The 15,372-nt window shown below is 36.8% G+C and overlaps 1 protein-coding gene across 3 annotated transcripts in view; it reads left to right on the top strand.

Annotated features, from left to right (window-relative positions):
• The window catches only part of PLPP4 (phospholipid phosphatase 4), a 125,001-nt gene that overhangs the window by 36,443 nt on the left and 73,186 nt on the right, over nt 1-15,372 (top strand). For 2 of the 3 annotated variants that reach the window (XM_087964436.1, XM_026668501.2), the window contains exon 2: nt 8,155-8,263. In XM_087964436.1, the coding sequence (XP_087820562.1) occupies nt 8,155-8,263 (109 nt within the window). Of the gene's footprint in view, nt 1-5,531; nt 5,607-8,154; nt 8,264-15,372 lie in introns of those variants that run through there. The other variant, XM_087964437.1, reaches the window with a different exon arrangement.

The following is a 15,372-nucleotide window of genomic DNA, read 5'->3' as shown; positions in this document are numbered from 1 at the left end:
AAACACTAATTGCCAGAACCAAACGCCTGGCAGACAAGACACACATAAAGACTGAACTATGCACCCTGACTAAAGTACTGACAGCTAACGGCTTCCACAAAAGCAAAATCACCAGCTTGATCCACAAAAACACACTGAGACATAATGGAGACCTAGAAGATGAACAGACCTATGGAATAGCTGTCCTGCCCTACATAAGAGGTACTACAGACAAAATCAGTAAAATATGACACAGGCATCACATCAAGACTGCCTTCAAATCAGACAGAAAAATAGCAGCCATCCTAAGAAACCCCAAAGATAAAATTGTCCTGGAAAACCAAGGCATATATGAAGTCCCTTGTGCATCATGCCCGGCCACATACATTGGACATACCAATAGAAGAATAAGTACCCACCTGGATGAACACAAAAATGCAGTAAAAAAGCTGGAACACACTTCCTCACTAGTACAACACATGAAAGCCACAGGTCATAGCATCAACTTCAATGGCACCAAAACCCTAGCCACTATAGAAAACCCCAGCCACAGAATTATTAGAGAAGCCATAGAGATTGAAAAAAGACCTGAAAGCATGAATAGAAGAGATGACTCCACCAGACTGTCAATCATTTGGAAGCCTGCATTCACAAACAAAAATTATCTCCACACCACAAGCCAGGCAAACACCTGGGCACAAGCAGATCCCCTCTGATACCTCCAGCTCAAACACACCCCAACCAGGCACCCAGATGAAACCTAGCTTCCTAATAAATGATAGCCGTCCATTTACTCAGAGCCAAGCTGCACTAAAAGCCTCCAATATGGGAACACAATGTTGCCAGCCAATCAAGACAAAAAAAGCCACAAAACAGACAGAAGATATTAGAAACACTAATCAAGTAGAACACAGCAAACTCCAAGACCAATAAACACAGCCCAAGACTCCCAACCAATCTGGATGAAGAAAAAACCATTCTGGCACAGCAGTAGGCTAGCCCCAAATTTAAAACTGAAATGGCTGTGAAAGTCTGACTCACAGACTAACACAATACAGAAGCCTGATGATGGCAGATGAGATTCTGCTGAAACATTGCTACAAATATTTGCGTACCACAAATATCTCACATCTGCAACCCATGAATAGAATCATGGCCCTCTCCTCCTGAGTAGACCACATTTTTCCCTGATCCTCTCCTCCTTGCGTGCCCTAGGATGGATAGGGGATGGGCCTGGGTCCTCTTCTGACTGCTCAGCTGGACTCTGCCCTTCCCCAGCCTCCACCACCACCTCTGGAGCCACACTTCCACTCCCTGTTGGCTATTTCTCCTCTCCCTCAGAGTCAGTCTCCACCAGGGACATGACTGTGTGTGTGTGTATGTGTTTGTGCATACATATATTAAAGCAAACTCTCATAACTTATGGCCATACAAAATCTGATCTTCGCCTTTCAGTCATTCAGACTTCTCTCCCTTTGCTGCTACTTGTTCAGGCTTATTTGCTAAAAAAATTATAATTGAAAATATTCTTCTGAGGTCAGAGATTAGTATACTAATCTAATGTAACAGAGAAGCTGTCCTTGCACTGGTGTTAAGATAAAATTAATTCTCACAAAATAGGTTAGTGTGGGTTTTGAGTTGTCTTTAGCCCAGGAAATTGGAATGGAATGCCAAATATTTGAAAACTTAGATTCTGCTGCCCAAGGTGAGGTTTAGGAGGAAAAATAATTGTGATAGTTCTGTCTTGTGTTGCATGAAAGTGAAGAGGTAATTAATACCAAATATTTGCAGGGTTTGTTTCTTAAAAGGTAGTTGGGCCAATATTTTTATTAAAACTTTTTTTAATTCTACGTTATTCATACTGACTAATTACTATTGCTCATATATTTCTCAACTAGACAAAACAATATTTTGTTCATATTGGGAAAAGAAACTTGACCAGCTTTCCACAATCTGACTATCTAATACACTGAATTATATCTGCCACAATCATCCTTGTGCCAACTTATTAGACCTGGGATAGATTTCAGTAAATTTGAATGTTGCCAAATGGAACAATGTGGAAGCTGGATTGGAAAGCCTGATGTAACACCAATCTAGGAATGTCCCAAAAGTTCTTTTTCAAGAGGCAACTGGTTTTTCTGGTTTTTCTTTGAAGACGTTTCACTTCTCATCCAAGACTCTTCTTCAGCTTCAGAGCTGAAATGTTTTCAAAGAAAAACCAGAAAGTCCAGTTGCCTCTTGAAAAAGCACTTTTGGGACAATCATGACCTGGATGACTGAGAATCTGCATAGACACCAATCTAGGAAGAAATTCAGTCAGGGGTTACTATTGTTTGCACTGATTTGCAGATACTACCTATATCATCATAGCAACCCTGCTTCTTTTGCTGGGAGATATAGTCCCTGAGAATTGTAATTGCAATATTATAATTGCTTGCACTTACACAAGTTAACACTAATAGAACAATATTTCCGAAAGCAGAATCAAAATATCTAAATATTTGGAAAGCATTGTATTAATCCTTACAAATGGAAAATCTATATATTTTGCCAAGTATGAAATGAAACTATTGTTCACAAGACCCTCTGTGATTCTTCCACATTCCACATTCTACTTCTGTCTCTCTACCTCTGACCCATTAGAAAGTAAAGTCTTGAGCGTACAAAAGTGTTTCTTGAAACTTCAGATACAAACCTAGACTAGTAGACGTAGCAGTACCTGGAAAGAGCAGGAGAGAAGACAAAAGAATTGGAAGAAATCACAAAATACAAGATCTGCAAATAGTTGAATGACAGTGGCAAAAGAAAACAAAGATGTCAATCATTTTTTGTTTCTTTCCCTTTCCATTTCCCTTCTCTATTTTCCATTTGTATTTTATACTAGTTGTTTGTAAAAATAATAAAGGTCAATCAATAAAAAATCAATCAATAAAATATTAAGAAAAAATAATAAAAATTAAAAAAAATGTTTTGGCATTCATTTAACTTTCATACCATGGAGGTACTAGCACAGGATGACATATTATGACTCTGTTGAACTTCTCATTTCTCAATCAACATCACTTGACTGCTATTTTAGGAGATGGAGAAATCATGAAATATGATGGCCTATCATTAACTGCCGCTCATAATTGAGGTTGAACAAGGGATGCTGTTGGTTTAAGTAATATCACTATTGAAATTGTAGCTACATTCTAATTCACAAATGAACTAAAAAATAAATAAACCCTGAAGGTGGAATCTGCAAAATGCCACATGCTTCTGTTAATATGCTTGCATAGAAATTCTTCATTAGGCTAAAGGGATATGAATGCAGTGAAACTTACAAACAAAGTAGCTCCAGGTAGAGGAAAAAGAGAGCCTGGGACTCAGACTGCTTACTGTACCTCTGACTCAAAACATCAACAGGGATCAGACCAATATTTACTTAATTGATGGAAATTACAAATTCAAGATGTCATTAATAGGATGCAGTGACATTTGCAGGCACGCTTTGAAAGGTTGAGATATGCTGAATTTGATAAAAATACATGTCATATCCTGGAGATAGGTTCTTTTCAATGTCTATTTATTTAAAGGAAAATGCCTGTTGTTATTATTAAAGTAAGGAACAGTTTAACGTACTTTTCAGATCTCTCAAGGAACTGTTATCTACCAGTAGATGCCTTCAGGTTGAGTCTCATCTTTACTATGGACAGATGGTCTGCATTTCAACTGGACCCTGATGATTATCTATAATTAGCTCTTCCAATAATATTCTTATGAGCTCTTTGATCCTGTCCATCCAACTTCTGCTATCATTTGCTTGTGTCATAAAGCTAAAGTCTGTTGAGTTTCTGCTTAATTATAATTCTCCTCCTCTCCCTCCTCCTCCTCCCCACCCCATTTTTTCTCCATAAGCTAAAACTGGATGGGAATCTGTTATATAAATTTTATTCTTTCTGAAGCTCTCTGGATTACTGATTCACACATTACGAATTGTGATTGTCAGATCTGGTTCTGAACAATTTGGGAATACTTTTACAAATGTGGCAACATGAAGCTGGACTTTAGTGGCTTAATTTGATTTAAGGAGTGGGTTTCAGCTGATTCCAGTGCATACCTCCAGGATAGTTTGATAGCACGCTCTGTTTGATTGCTGAAATCTTTCAAATGCACAGTGATTCTTTCTGAATCTGCAGTCTGTAACCTTTGAAATATGTTTCTTATATTGTTGCAAAGTGACACCAACCAAGAGGATATTAAATTGGTACTGGCCTCTAACAGACCAAATTGGAAGCTCTACAGAGCCCAATAATGCTCACTTCCAAGTAAGTTTGTATAAGTTTGTAGCCAGAGACATTTCAATATATATATATAAAATTTAAATAGATGTGTAGTAACGATCCAATTCATTTCTGTGTGGTTGCTATCGGCATTGTATCTTCGCCAAAACCGATCTGCACAATGTTTTTCACTGTTATTTGTTTTATCTTTAAAAATGGCAATGCTATGCTACCAATATAAATTGTCCAGTCTGGCACAAATATGACAAGGTAATATTATATTAAAGTGTATGTGTCTGCCTTGCTATTAATCAAATCTGAACAATGCAAGTATTTTGTGTATTTGAGAGACACTGAATGGCTTACCTGCTTTTTAAAGGATATTTCTTGCTTTATTAATTTTAATTTCATTACGTTTGCAGTAGACAAGAAAATATGTGTATCCTGCTATAGCACAACAAAAATACTAAGAACCAAAGTATGTGCTAGATATGTTTCAAATATCATTTTCAGGAAATGGAGTGTTTGACTGGAGAACTCAGAAATATTAAGTTCACTCAGGAGTTTTTCAGCAGTTTCCCAAAATAACTATTCTGAAAGTATTGCTAAGGTTTCAGGTATAGTCTGATTCTAGAAATGTCTATGAAGATTCTCAATCATCAGTTGTATCAAAATTGGGTTTTATTTTGAAAACGCAGCTGGCCTGATTTCTTTTTGAGGAAAAACATGATTTTTCTCTTCCTATCCTGGAAACTATCAGTTGTATTGGATATATCTCCCATAGCATCCAATACAACTGATGAAGTTTTGCAGGATAGGAAGCAAAACATCTTGTTTGGCGTTCCTCAAAAATTCTTCTTATTCTTGAACCTTCAATTTTTCAGGAGATAGTATTTTAAACCAACCTAGCATGCACTTGTTTTGAGTGTATACATAAAACAGGAGTCATCAACCTTTTTCCATAGTAGACATTGATGTGAGAATAAAAACTTAAAATATAAAATTACCAATGCCTTGAGAAAGTTCACATGAGGACCAAGAAATATTGTGTGATTTATCTGGTTTACAAAATCTTGGTCATCTAATGTACATAGGTATATATTTAGATTTAGATATAAGTAGGCACTACAATAAAGAACTGTGATGTCTTTGAATGTGACTGATATATCTTGAAATGTCATAATTGCACACTAAATTTTAAAGAAGCTTCAGATGGCATGAAATATCTGCTCACCACAGGCCTATATTCATTCTGTGTATTGTGTGAATTGCTTATAGAATGTAAAATGAAAGAAATCCAGGCTACAGTCTTTGAAAAGCTATGAGTACTTAACAGATGAGAAAAAGATGATCTCAGAGGTATGTTTTGCTGCACCAAAACTAAAAGAGCAAAGAAAAGATCTCTCTGACAAGTCTAATAGGAAGTTTAAGGTTGTCAGGGCCTGATTACAGCATTGGAAGCATAATCTTGTGATGCTGTATTGATATTTTTCATATCTATACTCTTAACTTGCCTTTATTACATTGCAGCTACATTATTAAAGATGCCAGTCTTTAATGTAAAAATTCTCACTGCTTGTCAAACTGTCAAGTCTGGTCAATGCTGAGTGGAGAGAAGAGATTGCTTGCAATTTATGGGAATAATGTATGAGGCTCTCCGAGCCTCCATGCGTACCTTGCACTTACCTGCACCCAAAACAGGCCACATGGGGTCTCCTGGGAGGGGAAGGATGGGTGGGACCAGCCAGGAGTGGGATTTGGGAGTTCTCCAAATTGCACAGAATTTTAGTTGGGGCTCTTCAGAACCCCTGCGAACCCCCAGCAGCCTAATTAAGTCTACCATCTTGAACAGGAATTGTGAGTCCAAATATGTCTGAGACAGTGTAACCCTTTCTAGAAGCAAAGATAGCTAGTGCCCAGAACCAGGGATTCCCAAACCCCAAACTTGCTAGATTTGAATTAAAACCTGTTGTGTCCCATTCAGGTGTTCTGACCCAAGGCCCAAGTTCAAAGCAAACAAACACCAGAGATAAAAGCAAAACCTTTTTAATGCTTCTCTCTGAATTCTGTTCATTCACAGTAAAATGCTATTAAAAACTAATCATCCCAGATAAGAACAAGTCTTGCCAAGCTTGTGCAAGGCTGCCAAGAACACTAGATTAAATTGCAAGGAAATAATCAAAACCAGAAGTCTCCAAACACAAACCAGGATAGTCCGAACTTCCACAAGACTTGAAGTTCCAGAACTTCTTTGCTTCCTGCAAAGAATCCCACCTCTGAGGACTGGCTTTTATCCCTTAAGGGAGAGGCCATCACCTTGCAGCTTTACTCCCGAATCGCCCATGCTGCTGCAGCTGCTCTTTCCTTTGAGCAGCCCTGCGCGCACATGCACTGGGCACAGGCTCCTTGGAGTTATCTGCATCACTGCTGCCAGCCTCCACAAACTCTGAAGGCAGCACTCCACTCTCTGATAGTCCTGGCCCAATCCCTGCATCACATGCAGGCCACTTATCCAAGTCCTCGCTGTCCGAGACCTCAGCCGTCCGCACCTGCTGCTGGCAAACCACAACACCAGGCTTCCATAGCTTCTAGACAGAAGCTGCTTGGTTAATTACTTGATTGAAATAAGCAAAGTTTACATTATAATGCAGCAGAAAAAGCATCAGCAAATGAAAGTCCAGGAAAAGTGGTAACATCAGTCTTTCCACCCAGCTGCTCTCGCCATTAGGAAATAGGTTGTGAGATAGTGATAGGGAGATATGGGAGTACGAGACTGTAGTATGCCATTTGGCCTGGCTTTAGAATTTGGCTCCGTTACCCTAGCATTAAATTTTCAACTGCCAGTATGTTGAATTCTAGCACTTGGAAGTTATTGTGAATAGGATAGAGTATCGGAATTTTCCAGATATTGCCAAACTATAATTTCCGGCATCACTTCATACTGGCTATTCTCTCTCTTTCTTTCTCTCTCTCTCTCTCCGGGTGTGTACTTCTAAATAAGTAGTAGGCTCCTGCATTTCTTATCTGATTGTTTCTTTGGCAGCATCTCTTCCCTTTTCTCAAGATGATCAATGTCTGGCTTCCTGGGTGTTGGATTGGTTTCAACAATATCTGGGTCTTCCAGATACTCAGCCTTTTCCCATCTCAAACTTGCTGAATTTAAACAACCCAAGAATCAAATTTAAACACAAACAAATTGTTCTGTGTCATCCCCCTATTTTTGCTTTGTTAGGACATCAAGTTTGGAGCTTGTGGAAAATGCCTGCCAATTAGTGTTTGCCCTTTCTGGATGTAACCGAGCATAGAGAACTGAGAGCCAATTAGTGCTTTCTTGTCAAGTAGTAGCTGAATGCTTCATCCAGATTTGTACCTAAACATGTTTCTACTTCTCTTTGCAAAAACAAAATACAATAAATTGACAGTATTTCCCTATATGTCCATGCTGGCAATCTTCAATTACATTCCATACTGTTAAATACAGGTGTGCTGGCAATTCTACATTTGAGCTCCTTTAGCTAGTAGTGCTATCTTCAGTAAGAGCACACTGTGCCTTTGAACACAAGGCAGAAAGACGCTTCAGTGTTTGAAGGTCACTGTACTGAAATGGCATTTCTCTCTCTCCACGGATGCCACTGGTACAGGGATAGATCAAAAGAAGCTTGCAATTGCAGGCCACAGTTGCAACTTCATATGAAGGTGATGTCAGGGTTCCAAGTAATAACTCCATAGAGAAAGAGAGCGAGGGAAACAAATCACCCCTTCTATATACCTATTTGATTACATGTGGCAAAATTGATAATTTCCTTGGTTTAACTTTTGACAACATCTCTTTTCGAAATGCTTTTTGAGTGTTTTGAAATTCATTCCAATACATGGTAAAACTTTTTTTTCCTTATTGTTTGTTTAGTTTTACAGAGTTTTTGGATCCATTCCAAAGAATTATTCAGCCAGAAGAGATCTGGCTGTATAAAAATCCACTGGTAGAATCTGACAACATACCTACGCGTCTCATGTTTGTAAGTACTAGAATTTAATGATCATTCAATGATGACTGAGACTCATTTTATGGCTGTTAGCGAATGTAAAGTGGAAAAGTATGTTTTTAAAATAACGGATTGATAAGCAGGGAGATGCATTAATGCAATTCCTAACAGTGTGTAGTAAATTCAACACTGTAAAATAATTTGTTTACATATGGTATGAAAGATGATGACAGCTAGTTAAGCAGTCTTATCAACAATTATGTTCGCTTTTTATTAATTGCTGGCCGTATCATGGTTCATAAAGAATTCTGAGGTTAAATCAAATTGAGGTTTTAGAAACCACCACTGCTTACTACCTATCATCTTTTTTTTTTTAAACTTCTGTTATAACTGATCTTTTCCTCCTCATCATGATCACATATGCGTAGAAAGGCACCTGCACAGCAGTTAATGATCGGTATAGCCTAAATCTCGGTTCTTTTCCCAGTTCACAAGGCAGCTTGTATAAATCTCATAGCAAACTGTGCCAGAGGGCTTTTCATAGAATCCATGCCATGATGCTGTCTGGCTTTTCTTGGACCTGATAGCAAAACACTATTACAGTCACTCAGGATAAATGATGATGCTGGAAAATCAATTATGCTTGCCTTGGCACAATAGTTAGGCTGGCTGAATAAGGAGTATAAGGACCTATCTACGTTTAGTATCAGTTGGTCTATATGGAATGCCTAATTGTTTTAGTAGATACTTTGAACAGATATGCAAACTTTTGTGCTCAGCAAAATGATATACACAAGTCATTTAATTTAAAGTGGTTCCTTTTATATTTCTTACATTTCTGGGGCATAGATAATGCTACAAATGCCTTGAAATTGGGTGGATGGGATGGGTGGGCAGACGAAAAAGACGAAAAAGAAAGAAAAAAAGAAAGAAAGAAAGGAAAAGAAAGAAAGAAAGAAAGAAAGAAAGAAAGAAAGAAAGAAAGAAAGAAAGAAAGAAAGAAAGAAAGAAAGAAAGAAAGAAAGAAAGAAAATCTGCACAGTTTTGGTGCCTATATCCTATAATTATACAAAATAGTTATTGACGCTTCATCTTTTAGTACACACTGAAAACCTGTGATTTTCACTCAAAACACTTTAGAGAAGAATAGTGTTCCATTCCAATGCAAATTATTGCTTTTAAAGAAGTGACTAATTGAAAGGTAAATATTGTAGGATATCTACATATTATTCATATTTCAACAGAGAAAAATTCAGTTTTCTTTCATTTGCTAACAAGGTAGTTTAGTTAACCACTGATTTTTTTTTTTAAAGAAGAAAAATAAAATAGCCACAGTTCAGTGGAAAAAACTATGACTGGCATAAAATATGCTGTCAAAGCTAAAGCATATCTAAGTGAAAGACAGTATTTTCAGCATGACTATTAAATGTGATTTGTCAGTGAATTTTTCTACAGCAAAGGAAGAACAATTCTGAAATGCCTTTTTGGGAGGATTTGCAAGACTTAGTGTCTTTTCAAGAGGCAACTGGGTGAGAGTACAAGACATTCTCAATTTTAGGACAAATAATTGTACACACAAGCATTTATTGTATGTTGTGTTGAAAGACAGTGCCCCCTCTCTACTTTGTTACATTAATGCAATTGGTGGTAGTATCTTGGGCACAATTTCATAAGCGTGGTATTTTGACTACAGCACTTAATGAATCGTTTCTCCCTTCGTGTTGAACTGTCAGAATGTCTGTCTAATTGTCAAAAGTATAACAATGACAACATTAGCAGCAGTAAAACGGCTGTTGAAGAAGAGAATATCTCCAAGGACATAGAAAAGAGGGAAAGTTCATTAGACCATTTGTGAAAACATCTAATGAAGATGTGATTTAAATCTAATGAAGATACAAAGGTGGTCAAAAGATGGTTTTTCTATCTATTCTTTCTTCTATTCTTTCTATTCTGGAAGAGTAATTTTTATAACAATATGTCAGCCACTGTTTTTGATACTGCCAATATAAACTTTCTAGCTATACTTACAAAGGCTCTACAACAGGGGTGTCCAACCTTGGCAACTTTAAGACTTGTGGACTTCAACTCCCAGAATGGACACCCCTGCTCTACAACATAAGTTTGAGTTCCTGATTTTAGCCTGGATCCCCCTTCCCCTGTCCCTCTGTCTTTTGTAATTTTTTTTAAACAAATTAAAGGTTTAATTTTTAATTTAATTGTAAGCCAGCCAGAATTTTTGAGAATTTTGGGTACTCAAAATATTAAATGAATAAATAAACTAAAAATAAATAAATCATCAGTAGTAGTGTCCAGTTTTAGAATTTGCCTTGCTTTTGCTTTACTTTTTTAATAGTTCTATTATATTTACCATGAATTTATTGCAAATTTTGGAGCATTTGCGAGAAATATAAAAAGATAAACAAACAATAAAGAAAATACTTCTGAAAGTTCATATACATTTTTAGTACATTTTTCTTATGGTAAACATTTTTGTACAAGTTAACTAGTGTGTATAAATAACATTCCCTACGAATATTATGTCATGCAAAGTTACCCTGATACATAGAGTTTTACATTTTTATGAAGAGGCAAATATTGGTGCCCTGGAAATAATTTTATATTTTAGAAATTCAAACTAATCCAATTTATAAGAATTAACCTGAATGATTTCTGTCTCTGTTCCTTCACCGTAGGAGAAATGGCAACAAATGGTATTATTTTGAATAAGATAATTGTGGTCAGTAAAGATTAAACCTTCGAGTGTTCCTTAAAACAAGCTGACAGGCTGTCCTCTATCTAGCTTTCTTTTTATCATCTTTTTTAAACTGAAAGATGGAATTCCAGGTCTGTTGAAAAATTGCATGTCCCTGAAAATGCAGTTGAGAGGCGCTTCCAGGGATGGGTTTCTACTGGTTCTGTCCATCTCTGTAGAACTGGTAGCTCTGAAGAGCAGCAGACATAGAACCAATGCTATGTCTGCTGATGTTTTTGCCCACCCGATCTCTTACCTGACCTTTACTTCCTGATTTTTCAACTTCAGCTGTCTTCTCTGCATGCACCGTGCTGATGACGATTTACAGGCACACCCGCGCAGCACGCAGGGAAGCACATCATAAATCACTGAACCTCGTAAATCACCGAACCGGTAGTTAAACCTGCCGGATCCCACCCCTGGGCGCTTCCTATAATCCATTAAAATGATCAAAATTAGGTCTTCTTAGATTGTTCCTCTAGACTGCTTCCTAGCAGAACAATTGCATGCAAAATAGAAAAAAATGAATGAGCAAATAAATACTATATACAGGTAGTCCTCGACTTACAACAGTTCCCTTAGTGACCCTTTGAAGTTACAATGACAATAAAAAATGACTTATGATAATTTTTCACATTTATGACCGTTGCAGCATCCCCATGGATTTATATTCAGCTGGACAACTGACTCACATTTATGACAGTTGCAATGTCCTGGGGTCATGTGATCTCCTTTTGCAACTTTCTGACAAGCAAAATCAATGGGGAACCCAGATTCACTTAACAACCATGTTACTAATTTAACAACTGCAGTGACTCACTGAACGAATGTGGCAAAAAAGTCATAAAATGGGACAAAACTCACTTAACAGATTTATCACTTAACAACATAAATTGTTGTTGATACCTAGTCATACATCTAGTGCATCTAGTGCACTCAATTGTGGTCATAAATTGAGGACTAACTTTATTTAGATAACTAATCATACATCTAGTACACCATCTAGCATTTGGTTGAGTATATTTGGTTGAGCATAAGTGCACCAACGTGTCTACCATCCCTGTCCTATTGTTTCTTTTATTTTTCTTATATGTATCCATGTATTCATAACTATGTTTTTACTTATACCTATTATCTTGTAAGCAATTGACAAATAAAAATAAATAAATAAAAATAAATAAATGAGTAGTAAATAAATTGCATGAGAAAAGATGTTTAGGGGACTGGAGACCAAAACATATAAAGAATGGTTGCTAGAATAGGTATGTCTAATTTGATGAAAAGAAGGACTAGGGTGAAATGATAGCAGTCTTCCAATACCTTAGGGTTTATCACAAAGAAGAGGAAGTCAAGCTATTCTCCAAAGCACCTGAAGGCAGGACAAGAAGCAACGGATGGAAACTAATCAAGGAGAGAAGCAATCTAGAACTAAGGAGAAATTTCCTTACAGTTAGAACAATTAATCAGTGGAACAACTTGTCTCTAGAAGTTGTTAATGCTCCAACACTGGAAGTTTTTAAGAAGAGATTGGACAACCATTGGTCTGAAATGGTGTAGGGTTTCTTGCCTAAGCACTGGATTAGAAGACCTCCAAGGTCCCTTCCAACTCTGTTATTCTATTCTATTCTGTTCTGTTCAATTCGATTCGATTCTTTACTGAGTTTTAAAAATCATTTTTAAAAATGCAATTATAAGATTAACAATGCATGGTATGAGGTGGCTATAAATCCAGTATTAATGTACCTGGAAATACAAAGTGGGAATATATTTCCCTTCCCACTGAGCAGAACATAATAAATATGATTCATTTAGGAAACACTGATATTCATTAATTGATTGATTCACAGGTGCATTGGATATACTGTACACAGAAACATTTTAAAACTGACTCAAATTGACACACGTGGACACAGTATCTGCATGTACTTCTCTATCTGTGTGGGTCATTGTGTTTCACATTATGTGTAGACATCCAGAATAAGATGAAGCATAATACTGAAGTTGCACATAGTTACTCCAGAATGATAACGTTGTTCATGTCTAGTAGACCAAAAGGGGAAGGCTTTCCAAAGAAAGGAAAGCCATGTACCCCGTTTCCGCCCCCCCACCTTTTGCAACATAAGTATTGTTCAACCAGATTAAACCTAACTGACCTTTTGAAGTTGGCTATGCAATTCATAGCTTGATCCTGATGCAACTCTGAGACAGTCCTTTCTTTGAAAGCAGCACAAGCAAATTGAAATGATGAATGGTGTCAGTATTCCAGCACTAATGAAGCTTATGAAGCTTGCGGGAGAATCTGTGAAGAACGGCATATTTCACGGCACACAAAACCCCATGTGTTTCCATTTTACCTGACCTTTTGATTGTAAATGAGCCTGTCACTTGGTTGCTGTTGTAAACTGGAGTAGAAATAGAGCCAATTCAGGCAAACAGTTTAATTGGAAACCATAATACCTTAATTAAAAATAAAATAAAATGAGCACAAACCCTTGGTAAAAAAACACAGCATACGATTGTTTTGCAAAACTATTTTGCATTTTGGTTTGTTATAAATGCCTCACTAAGACAGAAAATCTGTCCAGGGTGATATGAACAAGAAGACTTTGTGCCAAGCCTTCGTATATAACAATTTACGATATGGATTCGTTCAATGTTTTCATTTTCTGGTAAACATTTTCATGATGTTCTGTTTATGAAGTGAACTTTGTGACTGGAAACCTATGTTTCTTGTGGAGGATTCAAACACATAAGTATGTGTGTGGGGCTACAGGATTCTGAGTCAGATGTATGTCTTCATGCCGCATTAAATCTGATAACCCTTATATTTCAAGAATGAATGAAGCGGTGCGGACAAGCGGCAGCTCCGTGAAGTCCTGCCGATTTCTTCAAGCCCTGAGGCTCTTAGGAGCCGAAAGTCACCCTGGACGGGTGGTAAAGGCAGAGGGATGCTTCAGTGGTTGCGAGGAGAGTAGAGTCTCCTTGACTGACCTGAAGAAAACCCCGCCAGCATGGCTGAATTGAAGCCAGGAAGGCAGCTGAGACGGAAGTGAAAAAGAAAGGAAAGATCTTTAAAACTGACTCAAATTGACACACGTGGACACAGTGTGCTTTTCTTGGTAAGAATCATTCCAATTTCTGCAGTGGAATTTTTCTTGGAAAGTGGGACTCAAAGGAGGAAATTAGCTGCGATTAACGATGGTTGTCAGATTTAGTAAATGACTAAATGACTGTCAGATTTAGTAAATGACTGTCAGATTTAGTAAAAATAAATATTGCAGCTAGAAGTAACAGAAGTAAAAGGACAGATTGGATTGGTTAACCCAAATTTCTGGACTGTATTTTTACTACTACTCAACTTGAAGAACTTTGGGAAACTATTGGAAAACAATCTTATTCAGAGACATATTGATTGTAGTTAAAGTGTTTTAATTCAGTGAGTTTTGCTCTCTTTCAATAATGCAGCGTGCTTTTGAACATCCTGTTACAGCCTATTGTTTACAGAGTAATAGCAGCAGCCATCGGAGCAATAAATTACTCCCACCCAGTAAATAACAGCTGCTAGTAAAACAATTAACCCTTTCCTTGCAGACTCTCAATACTACCTCATTACTTTAATCAAATACTGATTAATTCATTACCTCAAAACTTGCAACTTTTCTACCTCATTACCTATATCAATGATTAGATAATCAATTTCTATAAAATAATTTATTAATGGTTTAATTGATTTATTGTTTTATTTGATTAGTGTGATTAGAGTGTTTAGTGCAAATGGTGTGATTACTGATTAGTTTAAAAGATCAAGATTTATGTAATTTAATTGATTAGTAAAATTAGTGATTTAGTGAATTTAATTGAACAGTGTGATTAATAATTAGTGTAATTAATTGATTAGTGATTAGTGTAATTAATTGATTAGGCTGTTTGTTGCTTAGCAAAGTTATTTGACTAGAGAGATTATTGCAATTGATTGATTGGTGTGATATTGGCTATATTGATTAAATATAAATTGTTTCATTAAGTAATTTAATCAACGTACCATCTTAACATGGTACCATGCCAAGAAAAAAATCCAATGCCAAACCACAACCTAAATGAAAGTAATCCTCACCAATGAACCACAAGACTCCTGAACATGTCTTAAATGCTATAAAACTCTAAGGAATCATGAAAATTCCATCAAATGTTCTCTATGTAACAAATACGCTCATCATGACTTCTTAGGATTACCCGAGCAAATGATTCAATACTTAGAATCATCCAATGAGTTTCCATATCTTTGCAAATAATGCAGACCCAAACTGGATCTGTTTGAAAGAGTTGATACCATAGAAACACAAATAACATCCCTTGACAGCATAGTAGCATCCCGGGACGCTTTAAAAGA

The sequence above is a fragment of the Notechis scutatus genome, chromosome 4, assembly GCF_049901735.1.
Source record: "Notechis scutatus isolate UNSWTSFEM ecotype Mainland chromosome 4, rNotScu1.2, whole genome shotgun sequence".
Taxonomy (NCBI): Eukaryota; Metazoa; Chordata; class Lepidosauria; order Squamata; family Elapidae; genus Notechis; species Notechis scutatus.
This window is presented reverse-complemented; position numbering and strand designations above follow the sequence as displayed.